Source organism: Salvia hispanica, chromosome 5, assembly GCF_023119035.1.
Source record: "Salvia hispanica cultivar TCC Black 2014 chromosome 5, UniMelb_Shisp_WGS_1.0, whole genome shotgun sequence".
Classification (NCBI taxonomy): domain Eukaryota; kingdom Viridiplantae; phylum Streptophyta; class Magnoliopsida; order Lamiales; family Lamiaceae; genus Salvia; species Salvia hispanica.
The window spans coordinates 11,608,485-11,624,997 of NC_062969.1; the positions used below are offsets into that span (position 1 = coordinate 11,608,485).

General features: G+C 36.5%; 4 protein-coding genes across 7 annotated transcripts; all 4 read left to right on the top strand.

The window, feature by feature from the left end:
* The first annotated feature begins 4,058 nt into the window (after positions 1–4,058).
* LOC125188392 (adenylosuccinate synthetase 2, chloroplastic-like) lies at positions 4,059–6,804 on the top strand. The gene is made up of 4 exons (XM_048085207.1): positions 4,059–4,462; positions 5,228–5,920; positions 6,029–6,340; positions 6,440–6,804. Exons 1-4 carry the CDS (start codon positions 4,139–4,141, stop codon positions 6,608–6,610), a joined length of 1,500 nt encoding a protein of 499 aa, XP_047941164.1. The 5' UTR covers positions 4,059–4,138; the 3' UTR covers positions 6,611–6,804.
* A 655-nt stretch (positions 6,805–7,459) lies between these two features.
* Positions 7,460–9,563, top strand: LOC125188394 (alpha-1,6-mannosyl-glycoprotein 2-beta-N-acetylglucosaminyltransferase). The gene has a single exon (XM_048085208.1). The coding sequence runs from the start codon at positions 7,856–7,858 to the stop codon at positions 9,155–9,157; it is 1,302 nt and encodes a 433-aa protein (XP_047941165.1). The 5' UTR covers positions 7,460–7,855; the 3' UTR covers positions 9,158–9,563.
* An 855-nt stretch (positions 9,564–10,418) lies between these two features.
* Positions 10,419–13,661, top strand: LOC125188390 (RNA polymerase-associated protein LEO1-like). 3 transcript variants are annotated; one of them, XM_048085204.1, is made up of 4 exons: positions 10,419–10,496; positions 10,933–10,982; positions 11,081–12,910; positions 13,346–13,661. In XM_048085204.1, exons 3-4 carry the CDS (start codon positions 11,105–11,107, stop codon positions 13,370–13,372), a joined length of 1,833 nt encoding a protein of 610 aa, XP_047941161.1. In that variant the 5' UTR covers positions 10,419–10,496; positions 10,933–10,982; positions 11,081–11,104; the 3' UTR covers positions 13,373–13,661. The 3 variants fall into 3 exon arrangements, with proteins under 3 accessions (XP_047941161.1, XP_047941159.1, XP_047941160.1); XM_048085202.1 differs by having other exon boundaries at positions 10,426–10,842; XM_048085203.1 differs by having other exon boundaries at positions 10,426–10,821.
* A 284-nt stretch (positions 13,662–13,945) lies between these two features.
* LOC125188398 lies at positions 13,946–14,940 on the top strand. Of its 2 annotated transcripts, none has more exons than XM_048085215.1 (3): positions 13,946–14,485; positions 14,604–14,648; positions 14,850–14,940. In XM_048085215.1, coding segments are annotated over exons 1-3 (438 nt in total). In that variant the 5' UTR covers positions 13,946–14,093; the 3' UTR covers positions 14,851–14,940. The 2 variants fall into 2 exon arrangements, with proteins under 2 accessions (XP_047941172.1, XP_047941171.1); XM_048085214.1 differs by having other exon boundaries at positions 13,957–14,485; positions 14,755–14,940.
* Positions 14,941–16,513: the final 1,573 nt, after the last annotated feature.

Sequence of the window (16,513 nt, forward strand, 5' to 3'; positions counted from 1 at the left end):
CAATCTTGACGGAGCTCTTCAAGTCACATTTTAGTACTCCACATACGAAGTTAGATTTAAATGAAACAAGGTAGGCAAAAAAGTGAGGTTAGAGAATGGGGTTGGAATTTTATAATTTCAATTTTATTAATTTAGTAAATGGGGTTTTAATCAATTGGTAGCGATAAATGTACATAAATTTGTATATACTAAAGTTGCTTTATTTATATTTTTGGGATTGTACATTTAAATTATTTTAAATATTTAGTAATTTTTAATTCTTAAATAATGTAATTGTATCTGATTTCAAGTAATTGATTCAAAATGTGAATTTATTATGATGAAATTAAATCGAGTCGTGCATCGCACGGGTGTGGATACTAGTTTAAATAAACATCGACTATAAAATCTAAGAAGATAAAACTTTACTAGTCATAAATATGTCGTCTTTAATTTATAGTTACTTAACTGTAAAAATAATTATAAAATAATGAAGATAAAAATTATATATATATTAAAAGATACAATCAATAAATTATAAATATAGTGAAGAATATATTTACTTGAATGGCTGACGACTTTTTTAATAGAAATGAACAATTAATTAATAATTTAAAGTATTGTTTAACCATATGGTTGTATATTAAATATGGGAATTATAAAAGTTTCCTTAAAACATCATATTATGCCTTATAATTACTTGGCCATGTATACTACATCTTTCCATTTGGCAAGATTTTATTAGTTAGGCATACCAAATAAGATTGACATGTGGTGTGGATGGACTAGGAAATTTTTTCTTCTCCGTCCCACATAATTTTACTCATTATTCCATTTTAGTTCGTCCCACATAATTTTACCCATTTCACTTTTATCATTTTTGGTAATGGACCACATATTCCATTAACTCATTCCTATTCACATTTTATTATAAAACCAATACTTTAAAAATAGGACTCACATCCCACCAACTTTTTCAACTCACTTTCTATTACATTTCTTAAAATCCGTGTCAAGTTAAACTGTGTAAAATTATGTGGGACGGAGGGAGTATATAGAAAGGTAAATGATTTTTTTTAAATAAAATAATCTACTACAAAATGCATTAAAAAATATAAAGTGTAATACCTTCTCAAATACCTTCCCCTTGGAGAATGATTTTTTAATGAGAAGAAGGTAAATGTGGTAGTTATGAGATTTTACCAATGGAGAGGTAAAGATACCTCTTCAAAATAGAAAAATGTATATACCTTCTCAAATACCTCTCTCCTTGGAGAATGATTATTCATAGAAAAAAGATAAATATGATAGTTATATGAGTTTACCTCTTCATTTACCTCTCCCTTTGGTTATGCCCTTAGTGTAAATCTCAAATTTGTGGATTCTATGCAACACTCGGCACGGGTAGTGTATTATGCCTCAAAATTTAATACTCTACATTCCAATTGTTTTGCACATGAATAACGTGTATTACTCCACATAGGTGGTGTTCGATTGTCAAGATAAAATAATACCAAGATACAATCTATGATTGAGTTGTGAGATTATTTTAGTCATAGGGGGTTAGCGAAGACTAATTATCCCATGATTATCCATCTAAGATTGAGTTGAGGGACTAAATCTCATGAACCAAACACACTACTAATTTAATCAGGGATACAATCTTGCAAACCGAACACCCCCATAATGTACGATACGTGTACATGTTTTTACTCCACATAATACACCGTTAGGCGTTATGTGCCTTGAAAATCGTTTCGACAATGATCTTCGCACTCTTCATTTTTCGAATCCTTTTAGGTCATTTTTAAAAATTTAAAGTTTTTGTTAAATAGTAATTGATAATGTTTTTAAAAAAATACTACTCATTTAGTGTGTAAATCAATTGAATCATACTAAGCTAATCCTTGATTACATGAAAATTCTAAGTTAATTAATCACTTATTGTCATAATCGGATCGGAAGGAGTATTAACTAAATTAATTTCATAAAATGTTAATTGATCACTAGACTTTAATTTAATAAAATAGACACACAAATTAGTCTATTTTCATCTATAAACACATTATTTGGGAGTGATCAATTGCTAACTCATCATTTAATTGCTAACTACAACTAATTTAAGGCCATAGAATTTTAGAAAACGTGTGGTCTACAATTTATCACGTGTAATTTTTGTTTTTATTAATTAAATAAAAAAGATAAAAAAGCTCCAAATGAGGGTTTTGGATGAAAATGCCAATATAATGTTCCGAAAATATCAACACAATATTTTGAGAATGACAATACAATGCTTTAAGAATGTTAACTCATTGCTTATATTCAGTGGCGTATCCAGGATTTTCAATTTGGGGGTGCAAAAATAATTACGACTTAAAATTTCAAAATGTGAGTGATCTTTTTTATTTTCTTTGTTATGCTTTTTCAATTATTTTTTTAATAAAATCTTTGTTGTTATTTTATTTTTATAAAGAAAAATTCATTTTAACTAAAAATAAACTATTTTTTAAAGTATCACGTAAATTATACATTTGAAATACAAGTATCCGTGTTTTTTTTTAATTAGCAATATATAATATAGATATGAATATAATGAGGAGGTTAGTTTTATAAATATGAAGTATTTTATAATATTTATTTCAATTTAGTAATTTATATTGAATTTTTTTTAGTTACAAAAATATATATTTTGTATTAATCATATAAGTATCTATTAAAAAAATAATTAATGAAAGTTAAATATGAAAGAATACATAATTAAATTGAATTAGATATGATATAGATTAAAACAAATTTAGCTTGGAGAAGAGAAGGGGCAAGTAGAATTAAGAGTAGAAAATATGGTCACTAAGTTTCAAACTCAGGTCTCTAGCTTGTAAAGAGAGACAACTTACCACTAGGCTATCGACAATTTTTGTAAAAGTTGGACTACATATGGTATTACAGAAATTTGGGGGTGCAATTGTACCCCCTTGTTACAATGTGTTATATAGTATGTTGACATTTATGCTGTACGAAAAAATTAAAAAATTTTGAATTTTTTTTTTTCAAATTTTGACGTCGGAACATATGGATGTAGGATATCGTTGGAATCCTTATAAAATTATCTTTAATTTGATATACGTTATATGAATTTAAATTTTTGGGATTTCTTTTAAAAGTTAGTTATAACTAATTTTGTAGTTAATTGACATAAATACCCCTATTGATATTTTTTGGAATTAATTCTATGGCCTTATTGACGTTTTATGTTGATCGTATTGACATTTCAGGGTTGATGATCTAGGCCTTTAATTTGAATATCTAATGTCTATTATTTAGTTGTAGTTAACAATTAAATATTGAGTTAGCAATATATAACTCCCCTCCGAAGATGTGTTATATTCTTAACTCACCCTTAAATATAAACAATGTCATTAAGGATATTAGTTATAACTAATTTTTAAAAAATATCCAAAAATTTTAAATGATTATATCTGTCTCAATTTAAATGATTTTTGAACCCAACTTATATAAAATTAAAGATAATTTAATAAGGATTCTAACGAGATCTCACTTGCATTGTTTTGATGTCAAAATTTGAAAAAAAAAATTCTTGAATTTTTGTGTTTTTCAAACATCAGTTTAATATCAACGTAGCTATCATAATATGTCAAAAAAAATGCTTATACAATGTCAATATGAACGGTGTTGACATATTCAATGAATCGTATTGATATGTTTAATACACTATATCGACATTTCTATCTAAAACCTTAATTTTAATAGTTTTTTAACATTTCAATAATAACAAAACGAAATTATACGTATCAATTTATAAACCATTAAATCCTTACAAATTTTATGGTTTAAAATTAAATATCTACAAATCTTATAGTTTTAAATTAAATATGGTTATCCATTAAAGAATTAGCAATCGATCAATTCCTCGTCACCATAACATATTATATATATATATATATATATATCGATTTATTTACTCTTTCTACACTCATAACGAATTTTTAATCACCATTATCGTTGAAGCGAGATAATTTTTGAATGATTTATTGTTTTCATTACACTATTTTAAGTTTTAACTAAGAGCAATTTAGCTTGACAGTGTCGCTCTCTGTAACCCTCACAATCCTCGCGCTCTCTCTCCGCTGCCATCGCCGCCATGAACCTCTCCTCCTCCACCTCAATTTCCTCCACCACGCGGACCTGGAGCAGCTCCGGCAGGCTCTGCGGCTCCCACCCCCAACTCAGTCTCTCGCTCCCCACCCACAAGCTCAACCACCAGAAGACGATTATTTGCTCCGCCGCCGCCAAGAGCGGCGCCACCGTGATCGAACAAGGTCTGGGCAACTCTCGACCGGAAACCAACCGAATCGGAGATCTTAGCCATGTTTCCGGCGTGCTAGGAAGCCAGTGGGGGGACGAGGGCAAAGGAAAGCTCGTCGATATTCTAGCTCAGCATTTCGAGATCGTCGCTCGTTGTCAGGTATGTGCGCGACTTTAGTCTCGCTCCAATTTTAGGTTGGATTTTGTAATTTTTTCTTCAAATTTAGGGCTTGTAGATATGTGATGTATGCCTAAAGCTCTGTTTTGGATTGTTACTGCATTGATTATTACTATTAGTACTAATTAATGATTAAAAAGAAAATTAATCACTAATTGAGGACAATATAAAATTTGCTGTGTCGAGTTTCCTCTTGCTACTCCTTTCACTGTCATGTGCTGTTTTTTTGGGGTAATAAATGAAATTGCTTTTGCTAAATTTAAGATGTTATTGGGCAAAAAGCTATACCTATTGTGACGATTAATAGACCAGGATTTGAGTCACTCAGTGTGTGTTTGGGTCACTTAGGGTGTGTGAGTGTGTGTTTGAGTCACTTAGGGTGTGTGAGTGTGAGTTCGAGTCACTTTAGTGGGCGTGCCATCTAACAGGAATCTTGTGCTTATGGTTTAGAGTTCCCTTTAATGTGAAGTGTTGGTCTCATGAATAATTATGCCAATTAGATGGTTTGTGTGAGGAAACAGTAGATTATCCTGATTAGCGTGTTGTGTAACTGCATTAAAAGGTCTGTTTACGATTGTTAGATGCACGGTAGGAACTACTCAACTGCGTCTAACCATTTAGAGCAGAGACAGAATGTCTCTAGTTTTTATTTGAATATAAAATGTCTGAGTTGCGCGAAAAGAAGATTGTGGATTCATTTTCGCTGCTTACTTTTTTTCTGAAATCTTCAATGCCATTTATTGTTAGGGTGGAGCTAATGCGGGCCACACAATTTACAATTCAGAGGGCAAAAAGTTTGCACTTCACCTTGTCCCCTCTGGGATCCTGAATGAAGAAACTGTCTGCGTGATTGGTAATGGAGTTGTGGTGCATCTGCCAGGATTGTTTAATGAAGTGGATGGGCTTGAAGCCAACGGAGTCTCTTGCAAAGGAAGAATACTCGTGTCTGACCGTGCTCACCTGTTATTTGATTTTCATCAGGCTGTGGATGGGCTTAGGGAAGCTGAACTTGCTAAGTCATTTATAGGCACTACCAGGAGAGGTATTGGCCCTTGCTATTCGAGCAAGGTTATTCGGAATGGTTTAAGAGTAGGTGACTTGAGGCACATGGATACTTTCCCACAGAAGCTCGATATTTTATTATCTGACGCTGCTGCAAGATTCAAGGACTTTAACTATACCCCTGAAATGCTCAGGGATGAAGTTGAACAGTACAAGAGGTTTGCCGAGAGGTTGGAACCCTTCATTACTGATACTGTGCATTTCATGAATGATGCCATATCGCGGAAACAGAAGATTTTGGTAGAAGGTGGTCAGGCAACCATGCTGGATATTGATTTTGGAACTTACCCTTTCGTAACTTCTTCCAGTCCATCTGCTGGAGGAATCTGCACCGGTCTTGGTATTGCTCCTAGAGCCCTTGGTGATCTTATAGGCGTGGTAAGAAAAATGCTTTTCTAGTATGAATTTGTCAAAATTGTAGAAATACTTTGTGAAGTGTTCGATACTCTGAATTGTTCTTTGACCTCAATTTTGACATTGATGCAGGTGAAAGCATACACAACGCGAGTTGGTTCAGGTCCTTTCCCAACAGAAATACTGGGTAAAGACGGTGATGTTCTCAGGTTTGCTGGACAGGAGTTTGGCACTACTACTGGTCGCCCTCGTCGTTGTGGCTGGCTGGACATAGTTGCACTAAAGTACTGTTCTCAGATAAATGGATTCTCGTCTCTTAACCTTACCAAACTTGATGTATTGTCTGATCTACCGGAAATCCAGTTGGGTATTCGTTACAAGCTACCCGATGGCTCACAAGTCCATTCATTCCCTGGAGATCTTCGTCTCCTGGAGCAGATCCAAGTAAGCCCTCACATCTTGTTATCACTGGAATCAGCTGCATACTTACAAACATATCTTGCATTCTCCTCATATTGCCTTTGCATTACTCTCTCTTTCTAGGTCGAATACGAGGTTATGCCTGGTTGGCAGGTCGACATCTCTTCCATCAGAGAGTACTCCCAGCTACCAAAGGCAGCTCGCGATTACGTAGAGAGGATAGAAGAGCTGGTAGGCGTACCCATCCACTACATAGGCGTTGGACCAGGCCGTGATGCCCTCATATACAAGTAAACATTCAGGGACCCTTGTGAGGGTAACTCTCCCTTGGAAATTTCTGCAAAAATTTGATCAGCTGACATGAAATTTGTGTAGATTTCTCAACTGTTGAGGTCTGCTAAAACTCTTTTTCTGGTTTGTATGGTTGTCGGATCGTCTCATGGGCCAAATTTTTGAGTAGTAGATGGTGTTTGTTGTTGTTAGTTAAATCTCATCTTCTTGTTGGAGCAAAATTTAAGATTGAAGTTATGGCAGGTGGGAACCGTACTCAACTGTGACTTCTAACCTCCTTACCAGAAAAGTAGGAGCAAATAGCAATATAAAAAAATGATGATTTTTCACTTTTCTTGCAAATTGAACCTAAGATTTTAATTTGCAAATTTTCAGCTGTGGCGGAGTAGCTAACATTTCTGTCGGTGTAGTTTCAAGTAAAAATGTCCAACTCAAAAGTCAATTACTTATGCATAAACCACTCGATCTCCCTAAATATTAACCAAAATGTTAGTAATTAAAAATTTTGCTAATTAATTTTGTGTATGGATAAATTTAGTCTCATTATATATGAGCAACCATGTGTCCTTGTGCTTAGTTCGATAGTTTAGACAAGATTTAGCCTTTGATGTTTGATGTGTTGTTCGATATCTTTTATGAATTTTGGCATTCTTATAATATGACAAAATCAATTTCTAAGGCAAGTAAAATTGGACTATCTTTTACACGTACTCCTTATATACTCTCCCGATAAAATCAATTTCAAGTCGACTACTTCTGGAGTCTGGTGGACTATTTCAATGTTAAACATTATCAAATCAACACGGCTCAAAATTGAGATTTTTCAGAGCTAATGAAAGTCATAATTAAACCTCCCCAAAATAGGGATAAATTATTACTCCCCATTCAATACACAGAAGGAAGATTGTAGTTTCACATCAATAACCCAAGTCAAGACCGCGTTTGGCAGGTCGTGTTGAAATTTAAACGAATCAACAAATTCCCAATTCCCGATTCCTCTCTCAATTCGTTCCACTCAATGCAAAAGCATTGCTTCATAGTTCTCTATATAGATTCATTCTTCAAGCATTTGAGGAAATCCATTTCCCTCTTTTTGTCTTCACTGTTCTTCGTTTCGAATCGCTCTTCCAAGTCAACTCTGCAAGTCGTAGGATCCGACCCGTTTCGCACACTCCTCATTCGGGTCCAGATTCTGGTAAAGATCTAATCTTTGCATGATTTTGTAGTGTTTAGCAGTGGTTGGTGGTTATGGCGGTTTCTCACAAAAAATCCCGGATGAAAAATTTGGGTTTTTGCCGGTTGATTTTGATTCTTATTTTTGGAGCTGTTTTCGTGCTGTTATTGTTGAGGGCCAATACTTTTACAGATTTAATTAGTAGATATTCAGTTGAGAGTGACGATGATGAGAGTTTTGAATCGAATTATAACTACAGTTTGAGTTTTAGCAAGGATTTGAAGCTTCCTCGGCAGAATGAGCTGTCACTTTCACTAGAAAAGCGTAATCAGATGTTGCCTAGGAACTTAGATATGTACCCTAAGCTAGCCAAGAATCACATAGTGATTGTGTTATATGTGCATAACCGGCCTCAATACCTTCGTGTAGCCGTAGACAGCCTCTCGAAGGTCAAGGGGATTAGTGAGACTCTCCTCATTGTTAGCCATGATGGTTACTTTGATGAGATGAACAAGGTTGTGGAGGGCATCAAGTTTTGCCAAGTGAAACAGATCTTTGCCCCGTTTTCGCCCCATCTGTTTCTTGATGGATTCCCCGGTGTTTCCTCGAGTGATTGTAGGGATAAGGATGATGCCGTGGTGAAGAAATGTGAGGGGACTCCGGATCAGTATGGCAACCATAGGTCGCCTAAGATTGTGTCGTTGAAGCATCATTGGTGGTGGATGATGAACACGGTGTGGGATGGTTTGAAGGAGACGAGTCAGCATTCGGGGCATATCCTTTTTATTGAGGAGGATCACTTTATTTTCCCTAACGCGTACCAAAACTTGCAGCTGCTTGTGAAGCTGAAGCCTAAGAAGTGCCCGGATTGCTATGCTGCGAATCTGGCGCCGTCTGATGTGAAGTCGAAGGGGGAAGGGTGGGAGAGTTTGGTAGCGGAGAGGATGGGAAATGTGGGGTACTCTTTCAACCGGACAGTGTGGCGGATGATTCATAGGAAGGCTAGGGAGTTTTGCTCATTTGATGATTATAACTGGGATATAACAATGTGGGCTACCGTTTATCCCTCATTTGGGAGCCCCGTTTACTCGTTGAGGGGACCTAGGACGAGCGCTGTCCACTTTGGGAAGTGTGGTCTGCATCAAGGTCAGAGCGAAAATGCGGCTTGTATTGATAATGGTGTCTTCAATTTTGATGTCGAGGAAACAGATACAGTTCCTAATATTAAATCAGACTGGGGGCTGCACGTGTACAAGCACCAATCCGGCTATCAAGCCGGATTTAGGGGATGGGGAGGCTGGGGAGATAAAAGGGACCGTCAACTATGTTTGGACTTTGCCAAAATGTATTCGACTTCAAAGGCCGATGTGGTGTGATTGGGTGTCGTTTCTTCTACAACCGGCTAAGACATGCAAACTTTAACACAATGTTGTACTATTCTTTAGTGAAAAGATTGGGATTGCTTGACCTTCTTGAGCAAACCGTCAGAGTGCTCCTATGTTTACAAGAGATGGAATGAGCAGCTGCTACCCGTTGATTGTTTGTTATAGAGCAGAGACGAGCTCTCTCATTACACGCAATGTAAGAAATAAAAAGCTATGCTTTTCTCCTTTTTACCAAAATTTGTACGAGCTCCCCATCATTTCACCCGTCTAATGTACTGATACACGGTTTATTAGCTTCTCGTTGCAAATCATAGAGTACTTAGTTACCATTTTCATCATTCTGATAAACTTATTTTGTTCTTTTCCTGTAGTCTAGTGATATTTTTTTTGTTGTGTATGGTTTGATTTGGTTTTTTTAGCTTTGGTTGTGTTAGCGAATCATCGCTTCTCACCTCTGCGCGCTGCTTACCATATGCTTCTCGTATTTTGGTAGCAATAGAGAAAGATCTTTGACATGTTACTACTCAATGTTATCACAATGTTGCAATGATAGTTTTCACTATATGGGAGAAAATTGGTGAGCTCTAGGATGAGTTTCATCCAACGCTCCGACTCAAAGGACGAACAAGAGGTCGTTGCAGCAGCAGCAGCAGCCTTCGGAGGGATGGCTATGGATGATGAGCTTTTTAAGGTTGTGTGTGTTTGTTGATTTCTGAAAAGCTGTTTCCTTTTCTATGTAGCCAAATAGGTTTGCAATTTCCTACACTCCCGCTCGTGAGCCGGTTCACGGCCACACGACATTAGCACACCGTGCCCCACATCAGCTCGCGGTCGATCGATGACCATGAGGTGCGAGGCCCAGCCCAGTAGCTACACAGTTATCAAAGAATAAGCATTTGGTTTTGTAAAATGCTTTCTCTTAACTATCAAAATATAATGTATAAATATCATGTGCTCGATAAAATCACTAGACCTAGTCGTGAAATTTGAATAAATAGTAGTAGTACCTTAAAATTACAACTTCACAGATCCAAAATCTTTAGTAATCTGTCAATTCTTGTGAAGTCTTATTATAACATTTTTCCGAATAAATTATGTGTTTGACTTTGTCATATAATCCCAAGTGAAATTGATATGATATGATATGATATGAGATTCAATTTTGTTGAGATTCGGGTGAATTTTAGATGGGTGTGACTTAAAATATGTTCGAGTGTAGCAGTGCTCTAATTTGGATGAAGCTTCATGCAACTCTTGAATCCATTATTTTCATGAAAATTTCTCGAAATATGTTCCAAATAACAAATGATTATTATTAACCTAAAAAAAGGTATGCTCCCATCTTTTGCTTCACAGCTAGGATTGTGAAAAATCAAACAAAAATTTCAACAACCTTCGAATTCACGAAAGCAATGATCACCCTCATCCTCCCCCACCGCCACCACTCCCACCCCAAAATTCACAAGAAAAATATGCAATCTTTGATCACAGAAAGGCTCAGTCTCACACAATTAAATGGGCTATAAACCCTCAAACATTTTGTAATATATGATTATCAATCTTGCCTATTTTAATAATTCGATGAAAAATCTCTCCTTTTCCTCTTTTGAAAAAGTGGGAGTGAGAGTGAGATTTTCAAGAATGTGTTTTTGAAGGTTTGATCTCTGTTTCAGCTGGTATAGCAATTTCCCAATTCAATCTTGATTGTTTATTTTATTTGTGTGTACAGATTAATTTGATTTACTTTGTTGTTCTAAATTTCTCAGATGCTATTTGAATTCTCATTTTCCGAATCCTAATCCCTAACATTTGTATGGTGAGTATTACTTCATAGTACTAATTAATTTTGATTATGTTCTGTCATTTGATGATGTACACTGCCTCAATTTCTTGAATTTATATAAAAAACTGCAGATTTAAGGAGGTGAAAAAAGAAAAATGGGGGTTACATTAATGGAGTTTGGGAATGATATGAGGAATGGTGTGATGTTTACAATTAGAGGGTGTTTGCATCATCCATTCCTTGTGTTTATTGTGTGTGGGATGATATACATTTCGAGGGCATTTCCTTTCATGTTTTCCTTGTTGCTTCCGGCGGCTCCGGTCGTAGTTTGCACGGCTGTCTTGCTCGGTACCCTATTGTATTACGGGCAGCAGAGCATGCACGAGACCGAGATAGGAATGAAGTCCAAATATGAGGGTGTTTCACTTAGGAATCACAAGTATGTAGATGCTAATACTGCTAGTGTTGTTGCTGAGAACAATGAGCAGCATTTTGTTGAGAAATGTGGTGATAGTGTGGAGTCGAACTTGGTAGGGCGTAGGCTCGATGAGATTCGTGTAGGCATGGATGAATCGAGTGAGGGGATTAGTGTAGGCATGGATGGATCGAGTAAGGGGAGTGTATCGAGTGAGATTGGGTCGGAGAATGACGAGAGTGGGGAGGAGAGTGAAGGATTAGACGATCATCGGGTGCACGAGGAAGAAGAGAGGGGGAGAGATGGAGAGGGAGATGGGGAGGTGATGGCTGATCACTATGCCATAATCTCTAAAGTGATTGGTGATCTACTAGAATCGGAGTCGGACCACGAGAAATCCGACGGGGATTCGGGTGATTCAGAGAGGGAGAATAGGATGGATCACCAGAAGGATGAGGCAGAAGGAGGCCGAGAAAGTTCAGACTCACGGTCCGAGGGGACCGAGAACTCGTCTCCAGATGACACCTCGATTGAGGACATAATGCCGATGATGCTCCACGAGCTCCACCCCCTTTTGGATGAGGATGCTCCGCAGCCTCCTCAGATGTCGCATGCCAACTCCGAGGCATCGCTGAATAAGCATTCTCATCGCTCAAGCAATGATGGCATCGAGTCGGCTGATGAGACGGACATACAAGAATCGGAGGTCGCAGATGATGACGACGACGACGAGGCGGATGACGACACAGAGGATCACACCCAGTCTGTGATCACTTGGACAGAGGAGGATCAGAAAAATCTAATGGAAGTCGGGAATTCGGAGATCGAAAGGAATCGACGGTTGGAGAGGATTATAAGGAGGAGAAGGAACCGGAGTATGGTGCCTGAGATCAACTTGTCGGAGTACAAAAACTCTGAATTCCAGATCCAAATCGCTCCGATATCCACAGCAAGACGGAATCCGTTTGATCTCCCTCAAGATTCTGGCCCTGGCTCGGCTCCTTCGGTTCTATCGCGACGGAGAACGAACCCTTTTGAACTACCTGACGACTTGGTCGAAGAGGATCCTAATGAAACAGCGGACAGGTCTCGAATAGAGCTTAGGCCGTCGCTAACTCGACACCCCCTCCTTAGAAGACGCGACAATTTCTCCACTAGGCCCTCGATCTTTTCCCCGAATAGGCTAGAGGGGCGGCCGGTGAAGATAAAACCCTTCTTTGTTGCACAGCAGGTGGTTGCAGATGAGTCAAGCTACTCACCGTTTAAACGGCAGGCGAGCGACCACAGCTCTGGTCCGGAGGAAACAGATTCAGTTGGTTCGGTCGAGTATTTTGAAGACGAGGGAGGAGATGATTCTGATGAAGACATTGAAGATGATCTGTCGAAGAATCATGATGGGGTGTCCAATGATCAAGAAAGTGCTGATACGAGCCCCTCTCTGGCAGCGATGGACAAGGGTCTGAACAGGGAGCCTGCGTACGAGACCGACACGAGCCCCACTGCGAGGGCTCAACTAGAAGTAGAGCCAGATGATGATGAAATGCAGGTAACTGATTCCTTTCTCTTGCAATGTTTCATTCTTATTTTAACCTTAAAAGAAATGGTCATATTATTACTTCATAAATCAATGCTTAACATTCTTGTGAATTTTACTCATTCTGGTTTGCACATGAACTAGATATTTTGCCTCAAAATACCCGAACTTTAAGTTGTTTTGACACATAGTTGTCAATACGTAGCTTAAATAACCGATGTAATTGGATGTCTACGACACTTCAACTAGTCAGGTAAGCATTAGGATGCTATTTATTTGCATTTGCGACTTTGGGTAGGTATCATGACATTAATTCGTTGAAATTTGACAACAATTGGGTATGCAAAATCAAAATTGGATGGAAGTTTTCTTATTTGGACCCAACTACCCCCTTATACATAATCGCCATAAACGTGCTGCTTCAGTCGCTAAATGCACATAATGCAGGTACCGGAAACCGCGTCTGCTCATTAAGAAATACTACTACTACTACTACTACTATATGAGTCGAGGAGTCGAGCGTAGAGCCACAAACACAGGATTCATCTCTAGGCTAGGAGTCGGGAATAAACGAACAACACAACATTGCTTCTGAAGGAGTTGCAACCAAACAACTGCTTCGGAGAGGGTAAAAGTTGGAAAAAATGTGTCGGGAGTTTTCAGCCGAGCTCGAGGGGTTCAGACTAAGAACAAGAATGTTAGTTCCTTTTATTCAACTAGCATGGTTTAATGGGATTTATTCAATAATGGTTTTTTAACTTGATTTCTTGAGCTTTTTGATGGATTCTCCTTCCTCATTGCTTTAATATCTGGAATGACAAGTTAGTTAAATGCATGTTTTATGTTTACGTTTAGAATGCGTCTGTGGTGATCATTTAAAGATATTCATATGTACAACGAAAATGGTGGCAATAGTGAATCAGCCATTTAGTGAATGCATGTTTAGATTTTAGATTATTTTTAGGTTTTGAATTTTTTTAGATATTGAATTATTGGGGACATTTTGATAAGAATTTACTCAATATTAAATTGATTAAAATATACATTTTCTTACACATTGGCTACTATATACGAATAGATTCAAAATGACGTGTACACAAAAACTTGGGGCTGAAAACAAAGCGAATAAAACTTATGGATAAACCTATCACCCAAAACAATACTCCCCCAAAAATAAAAATTCATAGAAAAAACGATGCTCCGAGCAACTTCCAGTTCCACCAGATGCTTGATGAAACGCCCCTTTGATCGCCAAGCTCAACTCCTCCTCAGAAAAGCTCCCGTCTTCGGTCTCAATTTCACCGCAGGAAACTCCTTAGCCGCCGCAATAACGGCCGCGGCGGCAGCGCTTGTGCTGTCTGCCGGTGCCATAGAGGTGGCCGCGCCATCCCAGCCGGAGGAGACGCTATCTAACGTGCCGCAGACGCTCTCGAGTGTGTGCGGCCCCGAGCAAAAGGACTGCAGGAAAAGATATAAAATCCAGAGGCCGAAGTCGAAGGCGGCAGAGGCTTGCACGAGTAAGTGCTCCTCGACTTGCATGCAAGGCGGTTACGGTTCCCCCGGTGAAGGCCCGTTTAATATCCGGAGGTACGAGATGATGAAATATATTTGTACAATCTCTATTATTAATTTGAATATGATATCTCTTTCAACAAAAATTGTAAAGTTTTTCCATCTCATGATGCAATTAAATTTATACCTGCAGACCACTAGTTGTTTTCAAAGATGGATTTCGAAGTCGAAAATATTGGTAAGTTCTTTTCAATTCAGTCTCAATTTACTATTACTTCAATTGTAATTCAATCCCCTCATCCTTAATTATACTTTAATATACATTCACGTATGATTTTATGCAGTTTATCAGAATGCTCTGACATTTGTAACTTGATTAGAGATGGAGATGATGGACCCTGATTCATTCATTTTTTCCTTTTCTTTTTATTTCTTACAGAATTATTCAAAAGTAGAATGAGAGTCTTGTTTTTCCTCTTGTAAATCCAGATATTCGTGTAAGTGAGTTTTAATTAATTGCTTTGCACTGACCTCCTTTTACTACTTGCAAATGTATCGAATTCAAATTGATGTATCGAAATATTTAACGAACAACAATGGTAATAATGTAGTATAGTTATACCAACATTGTGAAAGAACCAAAATCCATGAAAATTTGCAAAAAACCTCGCTCCAAAAAATTTAATCTGACGTAAAAGTTAGTATTGCTTTAAGAACATATGAAGTATTAGTAATATTTTTAAAAAAATTCCTTTCTCCTCGTCTCCTTTTTGAAGTATTTCTTGATCTATTAAACCTCTTTAATGTTAAACACGATTTTAAAATCCAATATTAATAACGCATTTACTAGTTTTCTCTATATTGATTTTATTTCCCCTTCTATATTTTTATTTTTAAATGGAAAATTAGTAAACACTAGACTTGTGTTTCTCAGTTACGTGTATATGTAGTATTTAATATTATAATGAAGATATTTAACGAAATTAGTACACCAGTAGCAACCAATCAGCGTGAGTCAACGCCCAACTTTTTTTTACTAACTCCATATTATATATGAAGGCATTTATTTTCAGTCGCGGAAAATAAAGTGAGAAATGAAAAAGATAAAAAGATGAGAGAAAAAAGTAAGAGAGAATAAAGTTTATGGGAAATGAAAAAAGTGAGATGAAGAGAGAAAAAAATAGGTCTAGGTAAATATACCGAAAAAACGGTATATCGATCGTATCGTATTGAAAAATATCGAAAAATATCGAATTTTCGGTATACCGAAACTTTCGGTACGATACAATGCCGTATCGAAAGTTTTCGGTATGATAACGATATGAATTTTCTTATACCGCAGTATACAGTTTTATATCGAATATACGATATATATCGGTATTACCGAAATATATCGAAAATTAATTCGTATCGAATTATCGATACATATCGTTTATACCGATAATAATAATAATAACAATAATAATAATAATAATAATAATAATAGTAACAATATAATTTATTTTTTTAAGATTAAAAGTTTAAATCATAAATATATCCATATAACTTAATTATATATATTTTTATTATAAAGACGTGGACAATGTTTATTTTATTATGTTAAAATTATATTAATTTTTTGGTTTTATTTTTCGATTTTGAAATTATATTTTTTGGTATACAGGTATTCGAAATGGTATAAAATTTCGGTATATCGTACGAAATATCGATATACCGTTAAGAACGGTAACGGTATAGTTTTTTTTCATACCGAAATTTCGGTATACCGAAATACGGTATATCAAAACTTTCGAAACAATAACGATATGCATATCGATATTTTCGGTATGATAACGAAATAAAATTTTTTATACGGTACGTATCGACCCAGCTCTAGAAAAAAGTAAGAGAGAGTAAAGTAAGTGTGGAAAAATGTGTGGACTTTTAGACAAAAATAAGAGAGAGTAAAGCATGTGTTAGACTTTTACTAAAAAGAGAAATGACTATATTACTATTAAACTGAGGGAGAGTGGGGCGGACAGCGGACCATAGAGGATTAGAGGTGATGTAAATGAAAATTAGTTGGAATTAAATAGTTATTAAATAAAAAATTGTTTAAATTCA

Excerpts from the sequence above, each read along its gene's own strand:
- LOC125188392 (XM_048085207.1), top strand. The coding sequence starts at position 4,139 with ATGAACCTCTCCTCCTCCACCTCAATTTCCTCCACCACGCGGACCTGG. Across the intron at positions 5,921-6,028 it reads TTGGTGATCTTATAGGCGTG|GTGAAAGCATACACAACGCG; the intron begins GTAAGAAAAATG and ends ACATTGATGCAG. Across the intron at positions 6,341-6,439 it reads GTCTCCTGGAGCAGATCCAA|GTCGAATACGAGGTTATGCC; the intron begins GTAAGCCCTCAC and ends CTCTCTTTCTAG.
- LOC125188394 (XM_048085208.1), top strand. The coding sequence starts at position 7,856 with ATGGCGGTTTCTCACAAAAAATCCCGGATGAAAAATTTGGGTTTTTGC.
- LOC125188390 (XM_048085204.1), top strand. The coding sequence starts at position 11,105 with ATGGGGGTTACATTAATGGAGTTTGGGAATGATATGAGGAATGGTGTG. Across the intron at positions 12,911-13,345 it reads CAGATGATGATGAAATGCAG|GTACCGGAAACCGCGTCTGC; the intron begins GTAACTGATTCC and ends CACATAATGCAG.
- LOC125188398 (XM_048085214.1), top strand. The coding sequence starts at position 14,094 with ATGCTCCGAGCAACTTCCAGTTCCACCAGATGCTTGATGAAACGCCCC. Across the intron at positions 14,486-14,603 it reads GGCCCGTTTAATATCCGGAG|ACCACTAGTTGTTTTCAAAG; the intron begins GTACGAGATGAT and ends TTATACCTGCAG. Across the intron at positions 14,649-14,754 it reads TTTCGAAGTCGAAAATATTG|TTTATCAGAATGCTCTGACA; the intron begins GTAAGTTCTTTT and ends GATTTTATGCAG.